This window comes from Chiloscyllium punctatum, chromosome 35 (assembly GCF_047496795.1).
Source record: "Chiloscyllium punctatum isolate Juve2018m chromosome 35, sChiPun1.3, whole genome shotgun sequence".
Classification (NCBI taxonomy): Eukaryota; Metazoa; Chordata; class Chondrichthyes; order Orectolobiformes; family Hemiscylliidae; genus Chiloscyllium; species Chiloscyllium punctatum.
Window position 1 is genome coordinate 10,410,494 of NC_092773.1, and position 15,212 is coordinate 10,425,705.

At 48.6% G+C, this 15,212-nt stretch overlaps 1 protein-coding gene across 1 annotated transcript in view; it reads left to right on the forward strand.

Annotated features, from left to right (window-relative positions):
• Window positions 1–120: 120 nt before the first annotated feature.
• The window catches only part of cds2 (CDP-diacylglycerol synthase (phosphatidate cytidylyltransferase) 2), a 36,129-nt gene continuing 21,037 nt past the window's right edge, over window positions 121–15,212 (forward strand). Inside the window, exons 1-2 of the mRNA XM_072553949.1 lie at window positions 121–360; window positions 12,353–12,474. Coding sequence (XP_072410050.1) covers window positions 310–360; window positions 12,353–12,474 — 173 coding nt within the window. The 5' untranslated portion in view covers window positions 121–309. The remainder of the gene's footprint in view (window positions 361–12,352; window positions 12,475–15,212) is intronic.

Sequence of the window (15,212 nt, forward strand, 5' to 3'; positions counted from 1 at the left end):
GCCGGAGGACTATTAAGGAGCCTGCAGCGGCACCGCTCTGCTGCCCCTAGTGGCCGGAGGACCATTCAGGAGCCTGCAGTAGAGCCGCTCTCCTGCCCCTGGCGGCCGGAGGACCAGAATGTGGGCGGACCAGCGGGGCTGGGAGGAGCGGCTGAAGGGGGAACCTTGACAGCCGAGGCCCTCGGCTCCCCGGGAGGGTTTGTTGAGAAGGAGCCGGGAGCCGGCGGTGAGAGAGACCGTGTGTGTGTGAGTGAGTGAGCGGGGGAGGGCCGTGCAGCCTGGAGCCTGGAGGCCGCGGCCCGGGGCACCATGAGCGAGCTGAGGCGGCGGGGCGGCCTGGAGGAGTACACCGAGGACAGGGTGAGAGGCGCGGCCGGGCCCGGGGCCTGGGGGTCGGGGCCCGGGGCCTGGGGGTCGGGGCCCGGGGCCTGGGGGTCGGGGCCCGGGGAGGCACGGCCCCGTGGCCAGGGGACATCACAAACCCACATCCTCACAGCCCCATTCCCCCATCACCCCTCACCTATGACCCCTTACCCCCAACACCCATCACTCATGACCCCTTACCCATGACCCCCATCACCCCTTACCCATGAACCCTTACTCATGATACCCATCACCCCTTACCCCCATCACCCCTTACCCATGACCTCCATCACCCCTTACCCATGACCCCTCACCTATGACCCCTTACCCCCAACACCCATCACTCATGACCCCTCACCTATCACCCCTTACCCATGATCCCCATCACCCCTTACCCATGATACCCATCACCCCTTACCCCATCACCCCTCACCTATGACCCCTTATCCCTATGACCCTTTATCCCCCACCCCCATCCCAGTCACTCCCCATCAAACACCCATCATCCCCACCCCCATACCCTCCCCCACAGACATTCCCAACCTCCATCCATCCTCCCCAGACAATCAGCCCCACTCACACCACCCCCCCACTGATCACCCCCCTCTACCCTGTTCATCTCCCCCCCTCCTGGCCCTGGCACACCATCCCCACTGTTGCCCCTTTCCTCCATTGCACCCCCTTCCTGAGACACATGACCACCCCTGCCCTATCCCATTTCCAGACACATCAGGACCCGCGCACCCCGGAGACTTCCGCGACCATTCCCCAAACCATTGCCCCACAGTCCCGGACACATCACCCTCCCTATCTGATCACCGCCAATGTATCCTAGTCTGAGAAACTTTCTCCTTTCCTCCCGGCTTCCTCACTCCTCCTCACGCCAAGTCCCCTGCAAAACCCAGACATGTCCTGACCAGACACTCACTGAGCCCCATCCTGCTATCATCTTTTCAGACAGGTGTCCCTTGTTATTACAACTCATCTCGTGTATCCTTCTCCAAGACAGATCGTCAGACACCTCCATCCCATGCTTCATCCCCCACCCCCCCTTGGAATTGGCAATGTTAGATGGTGCATTGGATGCTGGTTAGAGAATCTGTATTGTCTGTGGCTCTGAAATGGATGTGATGGAACCAGTCGGTGAATCGGAGAGGTGTAGGGTTCCTGATTATGCCTGGCAGGCTTGGTATATATTTGGGGCTGGTGAGTCTTTGATCACTGGCAAACCTGACAGAGAGCCGCAGTGCCAGAGGATCAAACAGAGGTGCTAAAGGGTCAAGGGCTTTTTGTCCCTTCAACCCTGCCAGAGTGAAGTCTCACTCACGTTTTAACATGGGATATTTTAAAGACTGATTCAGACACAGACATTCAGATAAATGCGAGGTAATGCAGTTTGGTAAAACAAACAAGTGCAGGACTTCTACAATTAATGGTAGAGATCAGGTTGTATTGCAGAATAGAGAGTTCCAAGGGACATAATTCTTCGTAATTTGCGTCACAGATTGACAGTGTGGTTAAGAAGGTGTTTGTTACCTTTGCTCAGAGCTTTGAGTGTCGGAGTTGGTATGTATGTAAAGGTTATACAGGATGTTGGTGGGGCCCCTGCTGAAGTATTTTGTGCAGTTCTGGTCACCCTGTTAAAGTCAAGATTTTATTAAACCAGAGAGAGTTCAGAAAAGATTGACCAGGACTTCACTGGGAAATGAGGGTTTGAGGTAGAGAAAAATTGGTGGAATTGCCTGGGACTTTTTTCACTGGAGCGTAAGAGGCTGCTGGGTGACCTGATAGACGTTTGTAAAATCATGGAGGATACAGATAATGGGAATTGCAAATGTCTTTTCTCTCGGTGGGAGAGTTCAAAACTGGGGGCCATAGATTCAAGGAGAGAGGAGAAAGATCATAATGAGCAACATCTTTACACAGAGTGCGTTTCATGTGTGGAATCAACTGCCAGAGGAAATGGTGGGTGTAGGTACAGTTACTGTATTCAAAAAATGTTTGGACGAGTCCATGAATAGGAAAGGTTTGGAGGGATATGGACCAAACACAGGCAGGTGGGACTAGTTCAGTTTGGGGACATGGTCAGCATGGGACTGGTTGGGCCGAAGGGTCTGTATCCCTGCTGGATAAAGTTAAGAATAGCAGCATTCAGACAGTGACCTGTCAAACTGGATCTGTTCGAGAAGGGGAAACAGTCTTGCAATAGTCAAGAAAATGAATCTGTCAGAAGCAACATTTTCTCCCTGACGTAGCTGGTTCAGGTGAACCTCTCTCCATTCATACATTGTGTTCTCAGGGTTTATTTTTCACAAGTGTCCTGTAGAAGATTAAGGAACCAGTTTTATGTTGATGCCTCTTCGTAGCAATTTGGAACAGACACTGTATTTTGTCATCTCAACCACAGTATTCATGTGATTACCAATTGAATTTCTTGGTGACTGTCCCAGATTGGTGGATCCAGCATTTGACTTCCCCCAGCGAGTGATGGATGATCTTGTTGATCCAATCCCAAAAGACCTCGACTGGGGCACCCTTCAGCCTTTTCCCAAAGGGACAAGTCTCTCGTCTCTTCAGTCTTTTCCTCCATGTGCTACCTCTCAGGCCTGCTATCATTCTAATGAGTCTTTTTAAAAATCTCCTTCCATCCCTTGATGTGATGGAGTCCAGAACAGTGCGAAGTCCTCCCAACTGCTGTCCCCTCAAGTTTCAGAGCAACTTGAACAAGCCTCCTGAAAACAAACAGCACGTCAGGCAGCATCCATAGAGACAGACTAAGCTGATCCAAGTCGAGATAGAGTCATGGGGTTGTACAGCACAGAAACTCATCCTTCGATTCAACTCATCCATGCTGACCACATATCCTGTATACATTTAGACCCATTTGCCAGCAGTTGGCCCATATCCCTCCAAACCCTTCCTATTCATATCCCCATCCAAATGCCTTTTAAATGTTGCAATTGTACCAGCCTCCACCACTTCCTCTGGCAGCTCATTCCATACACGTACCACCCTCTGTGTGAAAAAGTTGCCCTTTAAGTCTCTTTTATATCTTTCCCCTCACACCCTAAACCTATGCCCTCTAGTTCTGGACTCCCCCACCCCAGGGAAAAGACTTGTCTATTTATCCTATCCATGCCCATCTTGATCTTATAGACCTCGATGAGGTCACCCCTCAGACTCTGACGCTCCAGGGAAAACAGTCCCAGCCTATTCAGCCTCTCCCTGCAGGTCAAACCCTCCTACCCTGGCAACATCCTTGTAAATCTTTTCTGAACCTTCAAGTTTCACACACTTCACCAGAGCCGAACAAGCTTGCCGAGGTTCTCAGCTGGAGCCCTGTCAAGGGAGGTCCAATTGTCTGATGGCCTGCTTTTCCTGGCTCTGTGGGTGGTTAGTAATACCCTTAGACCCTGTGCCTTTCCCCCTCCATTTAGACTCTGGTTTCCTTGTGAGGTGATCATCGACATTTAATGGTATCTGCGGTAAGAATGGGAAACAAAGGACTGTGCAGTTAGTTTATGTTAAAGGATGTCAGCTACTGCATGTTCTATTGTTTGCATATTGGCATCCTGTTGAGGAACACCTCCCATCTTATTATCTCAGTCCGAATGTTTTGTCTGTTTGCATGACACTGCCTGCTTTTGAATGCTTAAAATCAGGGAAAAGGCTGCTGTCTTTTATTCGATTTCTTCATGTCCCTTGACAGCCAGTGTTGCCGTTTTCATTTGCATTAATCAAAGCAATTGTTTTTCAAAAACGTGATTGTGTTGGAATTGATTGCAGTGAAATTGATTGAGAATTTCAGTCTCGATCTTGGTGTCCAATATGGCAGCGCTTGGCTTATTTTCTCTTGAATGTGATTTGAAGCCCTGTCTCTGAGGATGGATGTGCTGGCGGGAGAGGAGGTTTACCAGGACAATGAAGGCCTTGTCATATGGGAAGCAGCTGAGCACTCTGGGTCTGTACCCGATGGAGTTGAGGAGAGTGATTGAAGCTTACAGAATACTGAGGAGGGTTGGAGAGGCTGGATGTGGAGAAGATGTTTCCATTTGTAGGAGAGACTGGGACCCAAGGGGCACAGCCTCAGAGTGAACGGATAGCCCCTCCAAACTGAGATAAGGAGCATGGCCCTTTACAGTTGAGATAAGGAGGAATTTCTTCAGCCAGAGGTTGGGGAATCTGTGGGACTCTTTGCCACAGAGAGGGCTGTGGAGGCCAAGTCATTGAGTGTGGTTCAGACAGAGATAGACAGGTTCTTGATTGGGAAGGAGATCAAGGATTCCAGAGAAGAGACAATAGAATGGGATTGGGAAAGATATCAGCCATGATCGAATCGCGGAGCAGAATGGATGGGCCAAATGGGCAAATTCAGCTGCAATTCCTTATGGCGAAAATGCAGTGAAAAGTGCTTCTGTTTTGATGAGTTTTAAACAGTTGGTTTTAAAGAAGATTCCTTCACTGTTTTCTATTTTGAGGCTTGTCTTTGTGTGAGAGGGTTGGGGGGGGTGGTGGAAACAACTCGCAAGGGGACTGAAGATTTGAAACTCCGCTGCAGAGGGAACACACTGTTACTTGTTTGAAGGAGATGTCTTGCTGAGCTGGGATTAGCATTACAATGGTTAACACATACCAATGCTGACTGTGAGAGAATGAAGGGGCAAACCACAGTCATCTCCTCACAATTCAGTTACTTGATTCTCAGGGAAGTGACCTCCAGTCCAACAGTATGGGAGGCAAAGAAACTGCTGTGTCTCACACTCCCCACACACACAAACTGAAGGCATTGATATCATCAGGATGAGAAGACTTCAGTTCGGAGGTTACGTGACCTTCTTGTCGTTGGTTGCCTTGGGTTGTAATCAATGCTGAGGAGAAGTAGTTGCAATAGATTTGGATCTCAGTGTGGTTATGGAGTTGCTAACTGCTGTGGACTGAGACTAGCCTGGGAGCTCGATCAATGAGCATGTACAAGCAGCCACCAATCTCTTGCTGAAACCAAGGTGAAGCTCAAGAACAGGCAGAAGCTGACAAACTCAATCATTCTGTGATACAGAGATAACATCTGGTGGCTGTCCACAATGGGTGTGACATGACAGAGGGCATGTCGGGGGGGATGCTGTTCCCCAGACTGTTTTCTCTGTGAGTCCCAAGTAGCTGTGGGGTTTCCTGCAAGTCCGTGTATTGCAAGGATTCCTCATCCCTCGTCCCCTCCCTGTGGACAAGAAATTCCTGATGAAGGGCTTATGCCCAAAACATTGATTCTCCTGCTCCTTGGAAGCTCCCTGACCTGTGCTGTGCTTTCCCAGCGCCACACTTTTCAACTCTTGAGTTCTGCAGTTCTCACTTTCTCTTGTCCCCACAGTGCCTTACATTCAGACCAGAACAGTGAGCATCTGGAGCTTGGTCCCCAGCCCACTGCAGTGGGAGCTGCTGAAGGTTCATTAAAGCTGGAACCTGTTGGTCACAATGGTGACAAAGTGGAGACCAGCAATTTTCCACTTCCAGCATCAGACTGAAGCTTAAAATGGCCACAGCAATCAGCTGACTGGACAGTTTCACTTAGCAACGTGAAACCAAGATGGACCAAATGGTATTGCCTGAACTGACATCAACATTTTCTCCAAAGACAGCCAGGTGTCGATAAGCCATCATCTCCTGGTTCAATTGACTCCTGACTGATCGGTTTCACACACTGGAGATGAAAGACATCATGAGCTTGGAAACAAGGAACTCAGATATTGGAGTACACAATCCTGTCTCCTTAGCAGCTCGAGCGAAGGTCACTGCACCCTCTGGTGTGATTCAGTGTACAGCTTGATGCACTCTTCAGTCAAACAGCAAGTTGGTGAAAGCCAACTGGCTTCCGATCCTTTTCAGACAGGAGTGTGGCACAGAAGATGGAGTCAATGGAAGGGTAGAAAGATAGGATTAACAAGATGTGTGGAAAACCAGGAAGCAGAGGGTCACTCACTGTCAGTCCATGACTGTCAGTCCACTGTCAGTCCATCAGTCGGTCCATGACTGTTCACTCTGAGTAGGATTGACTGCTCTCAAGATTTAGTGAAGAAATATCACTATCAGTGAGATTTCACCATTACATTTCCCACCTCGCCTCAGTGCAGAGTCACAATTCAAATCTGCTCACAGATGGTCAGTTTTACTGCTCACATTTCTGTAATCTCTCAGGTGCTCCAGAGATAGTCAGCTTGCCTTTGTGAGGGGCAGGTCATGCCTCACTGAATTCTTTGAGGATGTGACAAAACACATTGAGGGTAGAGCGGTGGATGTGGTGTACGTGGATTTTAGCAAGGTGTTCGAGAAGGTTCCCCATGGTAGACTCATATAGAAAGTAAGGAGGTGTGGGATACAGGGAAACCTGGCTGTCTGGATACAGGATTGGCTGGCCCATAGAAGACAGAAAGTGATAATACATAGAAAGGATTCAGCCTGGAGCCCGGCGACCCGTGGTGTTCCAGAGAGAGAGATTCTGGGACCCCTGCTCTTTATGATTTTTATAGATGAGTCACTGGAAGGGTGGGTTAGTAAGTGTGTTGATGACATGCAAGTTGGTAGAGTTGAGGATAGTGTGGAAGGCTGTTGTAGGTTGCAACGAGACATTGACAGGATGCAGAGCCCAGCTGAGAAGTGGCAGATGGAGTTCAACCTGGAAAAGTCCAAAGTGATTCATTTTGGAAGGTTGAATTTGAATGCAGAATATAGGGTTAAAGGCAGGATTCTTGGCAGTGTGGAGGAACAGAGGGATCTTAGGATCCACGTCCAGAGATCCCTCCAAGTTGCCACCCAAGTTGATGGGATTGCTAAGATGATGTATGGTGTGTTGGCTTTCATTAGAGGGGGATTGAGTTTAAGTACCATGGGGTTATGCTGGAGCTCTGTAAAGCCCTGGTTAGACCACACTTGGAATATTGTGTTCAGTTCTGGTTGCCTCATTATAGGAAAGATGTGGAAGCTTTAGAGAGGGTGCAGAGGAGATTTACCAGGATACTGCCTGGAATGTCTCATGGAGTGAGGGCTTTTCCCATGGGAATGAAGAAGGGTGAGAGGTGACTTGATAGAGGTGTACAAGATGATCCGAGGCACAGATAGAGTGGGTAGTCAGAGACTGTTTCCCAGAGTGGGACAGAACGAGGGGACAGAATGTTAAGGTGATTGGAGGAAGGTTTCGGGGAGATGTCAGAGGTCAGTTCTTCACACTGGGTGCATGGAATGCACTGTCAGTGATGGTAATAGAGTCAGATCCATTCGGGATGTTTAAGGGACTCTTGGATAAGCACAAGGATGGGAGTAAAATGGAGGGTATGTCGGTTAGTCTGATCTTACAGGAGAATAAAAGGTCAGGACAACATCAAGGGGCAAAGGGCCTGTCCTGTGCTCGACTGTTCTGTGTTCTCTCCGCTTAGCAATCCATTGTCAGATACAAGCCAACCAATTTGTGTATAGTAAGCTCCCACACACACCAATGTGACAATGAATGTGTCATCCTTTTGTGACAAGATCATTGAGAGAGAAATACTGGAGTGGACACTGTTAGGAAGTGCCCTTCACCTTTACACAATAGTGCACTTGGATCTTTTCCGTATGCCCCTAAAAGCAGACATGGACTTGGGTTAATGTCTCAGCACCTCCCTTTGTAATCCTTGCCTGAAGTCCTGGGCTGTGTGAGCCTTGAACCTAACACCTTTTTGACTCTGAGGCATGCTCTCGCTGACACTGACTGAAACACAGTTCCTTTGCTTTGATAATTGCTGACTCAGTGGTATTGCAACATTGCCACCATTTTGTCAGGGCTGTGTTCTCGATAGGACTCAGCTTACCCCAGTTGCAGTTGGCTAAGTTCAGCTTGTACAAGGAGGAGGAGGGAGAGACTGGGTTTGGCTCTCACACCCTGTGTTACCTCATAGCCTGCTGGGTTAAAGCTTGACTCAGACTTGACAAGCTGGTTGGGGCAGTATGTACCACTTTCTGCCTCCAGTGGGAAGTCAACATGAATCCTGCCTGTATCTGTCGTAGACTTGGAGCTCTTTTCTACTAGCCACTGGCTCCTGATGACACATAGGAGGGACAGTTTAAATCAGACAGTGAGCAGACCATCAGCACACCGACTGAAGAGAATGCATTCCTTTTTTGCTATCAGATTTATCTGCAAGATGTTTCAAATTCAGGGTATGAATTGGCCCTTGCCTTTGCTCCTTTTAAAGGGGCATTCCCCTGTGATTGACATTGAACTGAATGTGAGCAGTGATCCAGCAGCCTCACTGTCAGCAGTGCATGATGAGGTAGAACAACAGCCACATCAGAGAAACTGCCTTCCCAATCTGCCTGAAAAGACTTGCAGTAAAACCTCCAGCTGCTGTTATGATGTGAAGCTGGGAATGATCAGGAACGAGTCGTGTTTACCTGTGCAGGAGCTGCCAGCTCATTGTGGAACTGCTGCATCACCAATACAGACAGAGTGGGAGGCAGCTGGTGACACTGAGATCACAACACTCTGCATTTGGAGAACACCTCATGGTGTGGTACCATGTCACGAAGTGCTCCATAGGGCAGGAGCGAAGAAAGCACTGCTGCTGATCATGAAGAGGGCAGGTGTGGGGCAATGAACAAAAGGTATGGTGACAGGTTGACAAGGCCGTTGGGAAGCTGAGCAGCTGAAACACTAAGCCCTCCACTCACTGGGGCTTTTTCGAAAACACAAGGCCTTGTGAATTCCACCCTGGGTAATTTATTTCAGAGTTTTTGCAATGGAATGTAGTTGATGCTAAATCAGAGAACTGGCTTTGACCATTCACTGCCTTGGGACGAAGATGATGAAAGATTTTTCTGTCTTAATACCAAGCTGGGATAAGATTTGTCTTGTTTCCATCAGCACTGAAGGAATAGGAGTAGGAACATACCCTGTTCAGTCTGCTTTGTCATTCAATGCTGATCACATTTTGCCTTAACTCCATCTTCTTGTCTGGTACATGTAACCCTTTAATTATTGCTGCTATAAATCTCTGCATGCCCTCCTTGCATTTATCCTGTGTTCCAACATCACCACACTGTGGGGGTATAAACCCACAACACTTGAGAGAAGTCATTTCTCCTCATTGCTGTTAGAAATCTGTGACCCTTTCTCCTCAAAGAATAAGCTCCAGTTCACGGTTCCTACACTAAGGGGAGACATCTGCTTTATGCCTGGTGTTTGTCAACACCTTTTTAACACCTTCTTGGATCACCTCTGATCCTTCTGCACTCCACAGAACACAAACCAAAATTGCTCAGTCTCTTCTCATGAGATGAGCATTTTCCTTATTCCAGTGAAACTTCTCTGAACTGCTTCCAATACAATTCCATCCTTCCTTCAGTTAAGGCACCAGAAGTGAATTGGAGGGTAAGCCCATAGCCCCATTCAGCAAAGCATTGCCGCTGAGAGTCCACAAGGTTTTGGGCAACATGAGGGCCTGGGCTGAGATGTTGGAGGGTCACTGTCTGCTCTGTGCTGAGCGTGATCGATTACAGCTCTCTCTTGTGATCGTTTTACTGTGGTGTTGGCCTGTGAACTGGGACTGAGGACAGGACAAGCCTTGGGTGTCACTGAGCACCCTGTTGACTTGGACTGTGTCCATGTAAATAACTCCTGCATGACAGAGTGCCAGGAGAATTGACAGGTTATGGAACAACCTGATTATTGAGGCAGGAGTCCTAGCCTCTGTTTCTCTCCCGATTTAAATAGCTGACTCTACAGTCAGTTTCAGGCCTGGTGCAAGCCAGAGAACGCTGTCTGATCTTGGCATGGGTCCACAGAGTGCAGAAGGAAGGTACATGCAGATTACCAGCTTGAGCAAGATAGCCCAGGCAGAGAAAGCAGGTTTCCACCTGGAAGTCGAGCAGACAGACATAAACGTTGGGTGACAAACAGTAGGAAGCTGTTCAGAGATTCACATGTGTGACTTTACTTTCTGTCTCACCTTATGACTCAAATTCTCCCCGCCACACACAGTTTGACCACAAATGACTGCTTCCTCCCATTCTCACAGGCATTGCTACCTGACATCCTCTCAGCTTCAAATGTTTCACAAGAAATTCTCATACCTTTGACTGTCGGGGCTGCTTCTGCTCCCCTCAAGCCTTCACCCTGTCTGAAGAGGCTGGAGAAATGTCTGAGTGGCTTCCCTTACTGCTGTTGGTGGGTTGTGAACCAAGTGTTCCCCCCCCCCCCCCCCCGCCAGGTGACACTCCACGCCTATTCCTAATGTATAGCTTCTGCACTTTGCCTTTGTGAAGTGGAGTTCCCTTGTTCCTTTTGTGAATGTTAGCATCCATCTGACCCCACAGGGAGGGGGATGATGTTTAAGACAGCATTTGTCCTGCTGCGTGACTGACCTTGGCGTGTTCAGGTAGTGGCAGCTCTGGATCTGAACTCTTTGACTGACACCATACAAGGGCTTAGCCCCCATTGAGCCCAACTCAGCCTGGATTGGCAGTGTGTTCCCACCAGCAGTGTTGTGACCTTTGGCCTTGGTGAGAGCACCACACGATAAAGATGACACGAGTGTAAGGTCTGCTGTGATGTGTCTCGAGATGTGGCCTGGGAATGTTTGATGCCTCTGGAGGCATTGTTCCTCGTGTGTGTTGGTGGTTGATGCATCTTCAGGGAGGGCTAGTTTGTCAGGAAGTTGGCTACACTCCTTAACTACATTGCCTGTATCCCAACTGGTTCACGTTGATGACCCAGCATGTTCCCTGCTTCAGAGAACCAGAAGGCAATTATTTCCAACCTTGTTGGTTGCACATGACTTGGATTACTTCTGAACATACCCAGCTCAAACATCATGCTTTCATATCCATCTTGGCCAGGAATGATTTGGAACCCTACTCACAATGCCTTCCTGAAGAAATGTGTGCTCCTCGTAGTCAGTGATTTTGCTATTTCAGGCGGTCTCTGTCTCTATTTGAACTAAGTTCGAAGTTGGGTGTCTGTTGACTGACATTCATTCCACACTTTATCTCAACAGACAACATGGTCCTTGCTCTCACTGCTCTCCGATGACTTGGTTTTAGCAAAGCTCAAGTGAAGATGTTTATGGTCGACTCTCCACCTGAGGGAAGAGTCTTCCTCGGTTTTTCACTTCCATTAGATATGCATGCTAAAGGAGAAAGTGAGGACTGCAGATGCTGGAGATCAGAGCTGAAAATGTGTTGCTGGAAAAGCGCAGCAGGTCAGGCAGCATCCAAGGAGCAGGAGAATAGACGTTCCTCATTCCTGAAGAAGGGCTCATGCCCGAAACATGGATTCTCCTGCTCCTTGGATGCTGCCTGACCTGCTGTGCTTTTCCACCAACACATTTTCATGCACGCTAATGGAACTAGTTCGGTTTGGTCGGCCTGGACGAGTTGAACAGAAGGGTTTGGTAGAGGGCCATATATCTCTCTGACAGAAATCAAAGCTGTTCTCAGCTGCTTCCCAAAGGCAGCCTGGTGTCTGGTTTCCTATGGGAAGACAATGGGAACATGACATTTGGGTTTCATTGTGGACTACTCCCTGACGGGCCCAGGTTTCCTCTCCCATCTGTCTCCAGCCAGTAACTCTTTGGTCAGTTGTCAGCTTTTGCCTGTCGCTGTCCCTGAATTCCCACTCTCCTTTGGGTGTCTGGGTAGCTTTCCTTCTGAGACAGTTTGCTGGTTTTCTGGCAGCGTGACTGCCAATGTTAACAGGAAGCTGGTGTGCCAGATACCAACCCATTGTGAGGCAGGGTGGGCTGGCGAGGAAAGCTTCCTTTCCCTATCTTGCTCAAAACTTGGTCCCAAGCAGCGCAGGAAGCATGGAGGAGCTGATGTCAGAGCATCCTGTGCACTGCTTCTGACTCATTCCAACCCCACAGATCATGGTCCCTTGATAAATGGGAATGGTGTTGATTTCCTTTCTTTGCAAATTCTGGTGAATGATGTTAACCTTCCTGGCTTGTATTTTGTTTGTGTGCAGGAATCGGAGTCGACGACGTCTGGAAGTGATGTGAAATTGGACTCGAGCAGCGCAGACACTGCTCCTTCTGTTGATAATACTCCCGAGGTGTTGAACAAGGCACTGTCCGGCCTATCTTCAAGGTGTGGTATCTCAACCATGACAGCACTTGGCAAGGATTTCAGTGCACTGCTGCACTTTGTCCTTTTGCATAGCACTTAGTGCAATCCAGAACACTATCCAGGATAGTATTTAGTGAACTCACTTGGCACAACTGAGGGCAGAGTTTCTTTTCCATCCCTGTGAAAGCCGACTTTCCCAAAGAGCTAAACGTGGGAATAATACCTGATCAGATCAAGGACAAGTGCCGTAGCACCTTTCCTGCCTGGTGACTCGGGATTAACTACCTTGAGTCTCAAAATATAGGAGCATACACTCCTTTCTAACTAAAATCGCAACACTTTACACAAATCAAATGGAACACATATAGGGAGCTCCTTTGACTGTGCCAACCATTTGAACGAGCTAGTCAGTTAGATTCATTCCCCAGTTGTTACCCCCCCCCCCCCTCTCTGTTTAGAGATTCTCACAGTCTGGTTTGCTCTCGTTGACCCTGATGTAGGGTTTTGCCGACTAGATTGACCTTTATTTTCCATCCCGAATTGTTCTGGAGAAGGTGGTGCTGAGTTGCCTCTTTACAGTCCTTCAGGGGATTGGTCCACCCACAGGGCTGTGAGGGAAGGGGTTCCAGGACTTTGACCCAATCACACTGCAGGCACAACCGTTTCTGTCTAAGGTTGGTGAGTGACCTGGAGAGGGGATCCTGCAGGGGATTAGGTTCCCATGTACCTGCTGCCCTTGTCCTCAGGGTAGAAGTGATTGCAGGTTTGGAAGATGCTGCCCAAGGAGCCTTGAATCGATAGCCCACCCTGCTGCTATTGAGTGTTGGTGGTTTAATAAAGATTGAAGGTACTGACAGGATTTCAGTCATACAGACTGCTTAGTGTTGGAGCCTGTGGGATTTGTCTGAGGTTCGCTCACTCAGGATCTATCCCCTTTGACCCTGTAACCTGTATCCATTGCCCTTGAACGACAGCTTGATCAAGCTCATTGAAAACAAGGGGAGGAAGTTCCTCAGATACTGATTAATAACAAACACTGATGAGAATACCTTGGGCATGACTTGCACAGAAGGTGAAGGACCATGACAATTTCATTGGAATAGCACAGACAGGAAGTTTGTGCAAGTGGACTTTCAATCCCCTCCTGAACTAACACCATGAATGTAGGTATCCTGTCACCAAGTCCCCATGGAGTCTGACCAGCCAGTTCCTGGAGTGAACAGAAACCCTCACACTCCTCTTCATATCTGTGAGCCCACACTCCCTGATTAGCCCTGGCTAACAGCACCAAATCAGGCAGCTCATACTCAATAAGATCCACTCAGCTGCCCCCTTTCCCTCTCACTAACTTAGATCTTTGGGTCCTGGAAAAGTCCCCTGTTCCTCTGTGCACAGCTCTGTGGGATCTTGGATAGTGACAAGAGAGAGTTGATCCAGATGGAATTATTTGAAGGGAGTACCCAACCGTGCTTTCTGCAGATCATGCTGTGCACTGACCTCCTCCTGCTCTTCTCCATTGATCAAACCCTATCAGTATGAAGCAGTAAGGAACTCTTCTTTCCCTTTGGATCCAGTGACTTTATTCCCCTCATTGCCCCTGGAGTGAGTGGACTGTCTGGGTAACGAGTTTCCGATTGGATTGTTTTTTTGTGTGTGACTGGTTTTGACTTGTGGCCCCCAATTTTGGTGCTCTCTCCAAGCGGAGAGGATCTCACCCCACCTTTTTGCATTGCCTTTAATGACGCTGAAGACTTCCCTCAGACCTCCGCCTTTGAGCGGCTTCATTGCAGCTCTGGTCAGTCCTTGCTGAGAATGTGGCAGTCATCCACTGCCGAGCTGCCCTTTCCATAACACCATGCACAAAATGTTGCACAGCATGCCATGGGACCGAAGCGAGTCGAAAAGCAATCTGAATGTCTTCTGCCTTTCAGTTGTGTCCCTCGGGAGGGGAACCCTGGTTCTTTGCTGCTTTTGAATGGGACCATCTAAAACTCGGAGACAATCTTTGAGTTATTTACCTCAGCAGGCTTGGTTGAACCTCTCACTCTGAAGGTCTTCTCGTCTGCAGTGAGTACCACAGTGCAGACTGGATTCAGGTGTCAGAATCCATTGTGGAGACAGCTTCATGGGGAGTGATGGGGTCACATCATCGTTCACTCCCTTACAGCTTGGGTGTTGTCACAGACCAAGACAGACCCCCCCAAAACATTTCATGGAAGTGGCCCAGACCCTAGCTTTGCTTGTTGTTTTAAGCAGGTGTGTAGTGGATATTCCAGGAGCACTGGCCCAACCACTCAGTTTTAAACAAAACAGAATTTATTTGCAACACTACCAAATGAAACACAAACAAAGAACAGAATGCAGAACAACTTAACCTATCTGACAACCCAACAGATTATCCCACCTTAAAGATGCTGTTCCAAATAGTTGCCAACAATCCCCATAAACACCCCTTGGCTCAAAAAGGTAAAATCAAACCCAGGGTCTTACAGGAGAGAGAGAGAGAGAGAGAAAGAGATGACAGCATAGAACACCTTCTGATTTCTTGGGCCAGTGGACTCAAAACTGCCTGCCTGCTTTCAGTGAACAGCCAGCCTGCTAAAACCCAAACCAAACCTGAGAAAAGCAGAGCTGGGTGAACTGGCCACTCCCCTTTCAGTGTACAAGGGTTTGTTTTTAAACTTGAAAGCCTTTTTGCCTGAAGCAGTATCTGTGAGCTAAATTCAAATTGGCCCTAAAACCCTTCAAACCTCGACCTT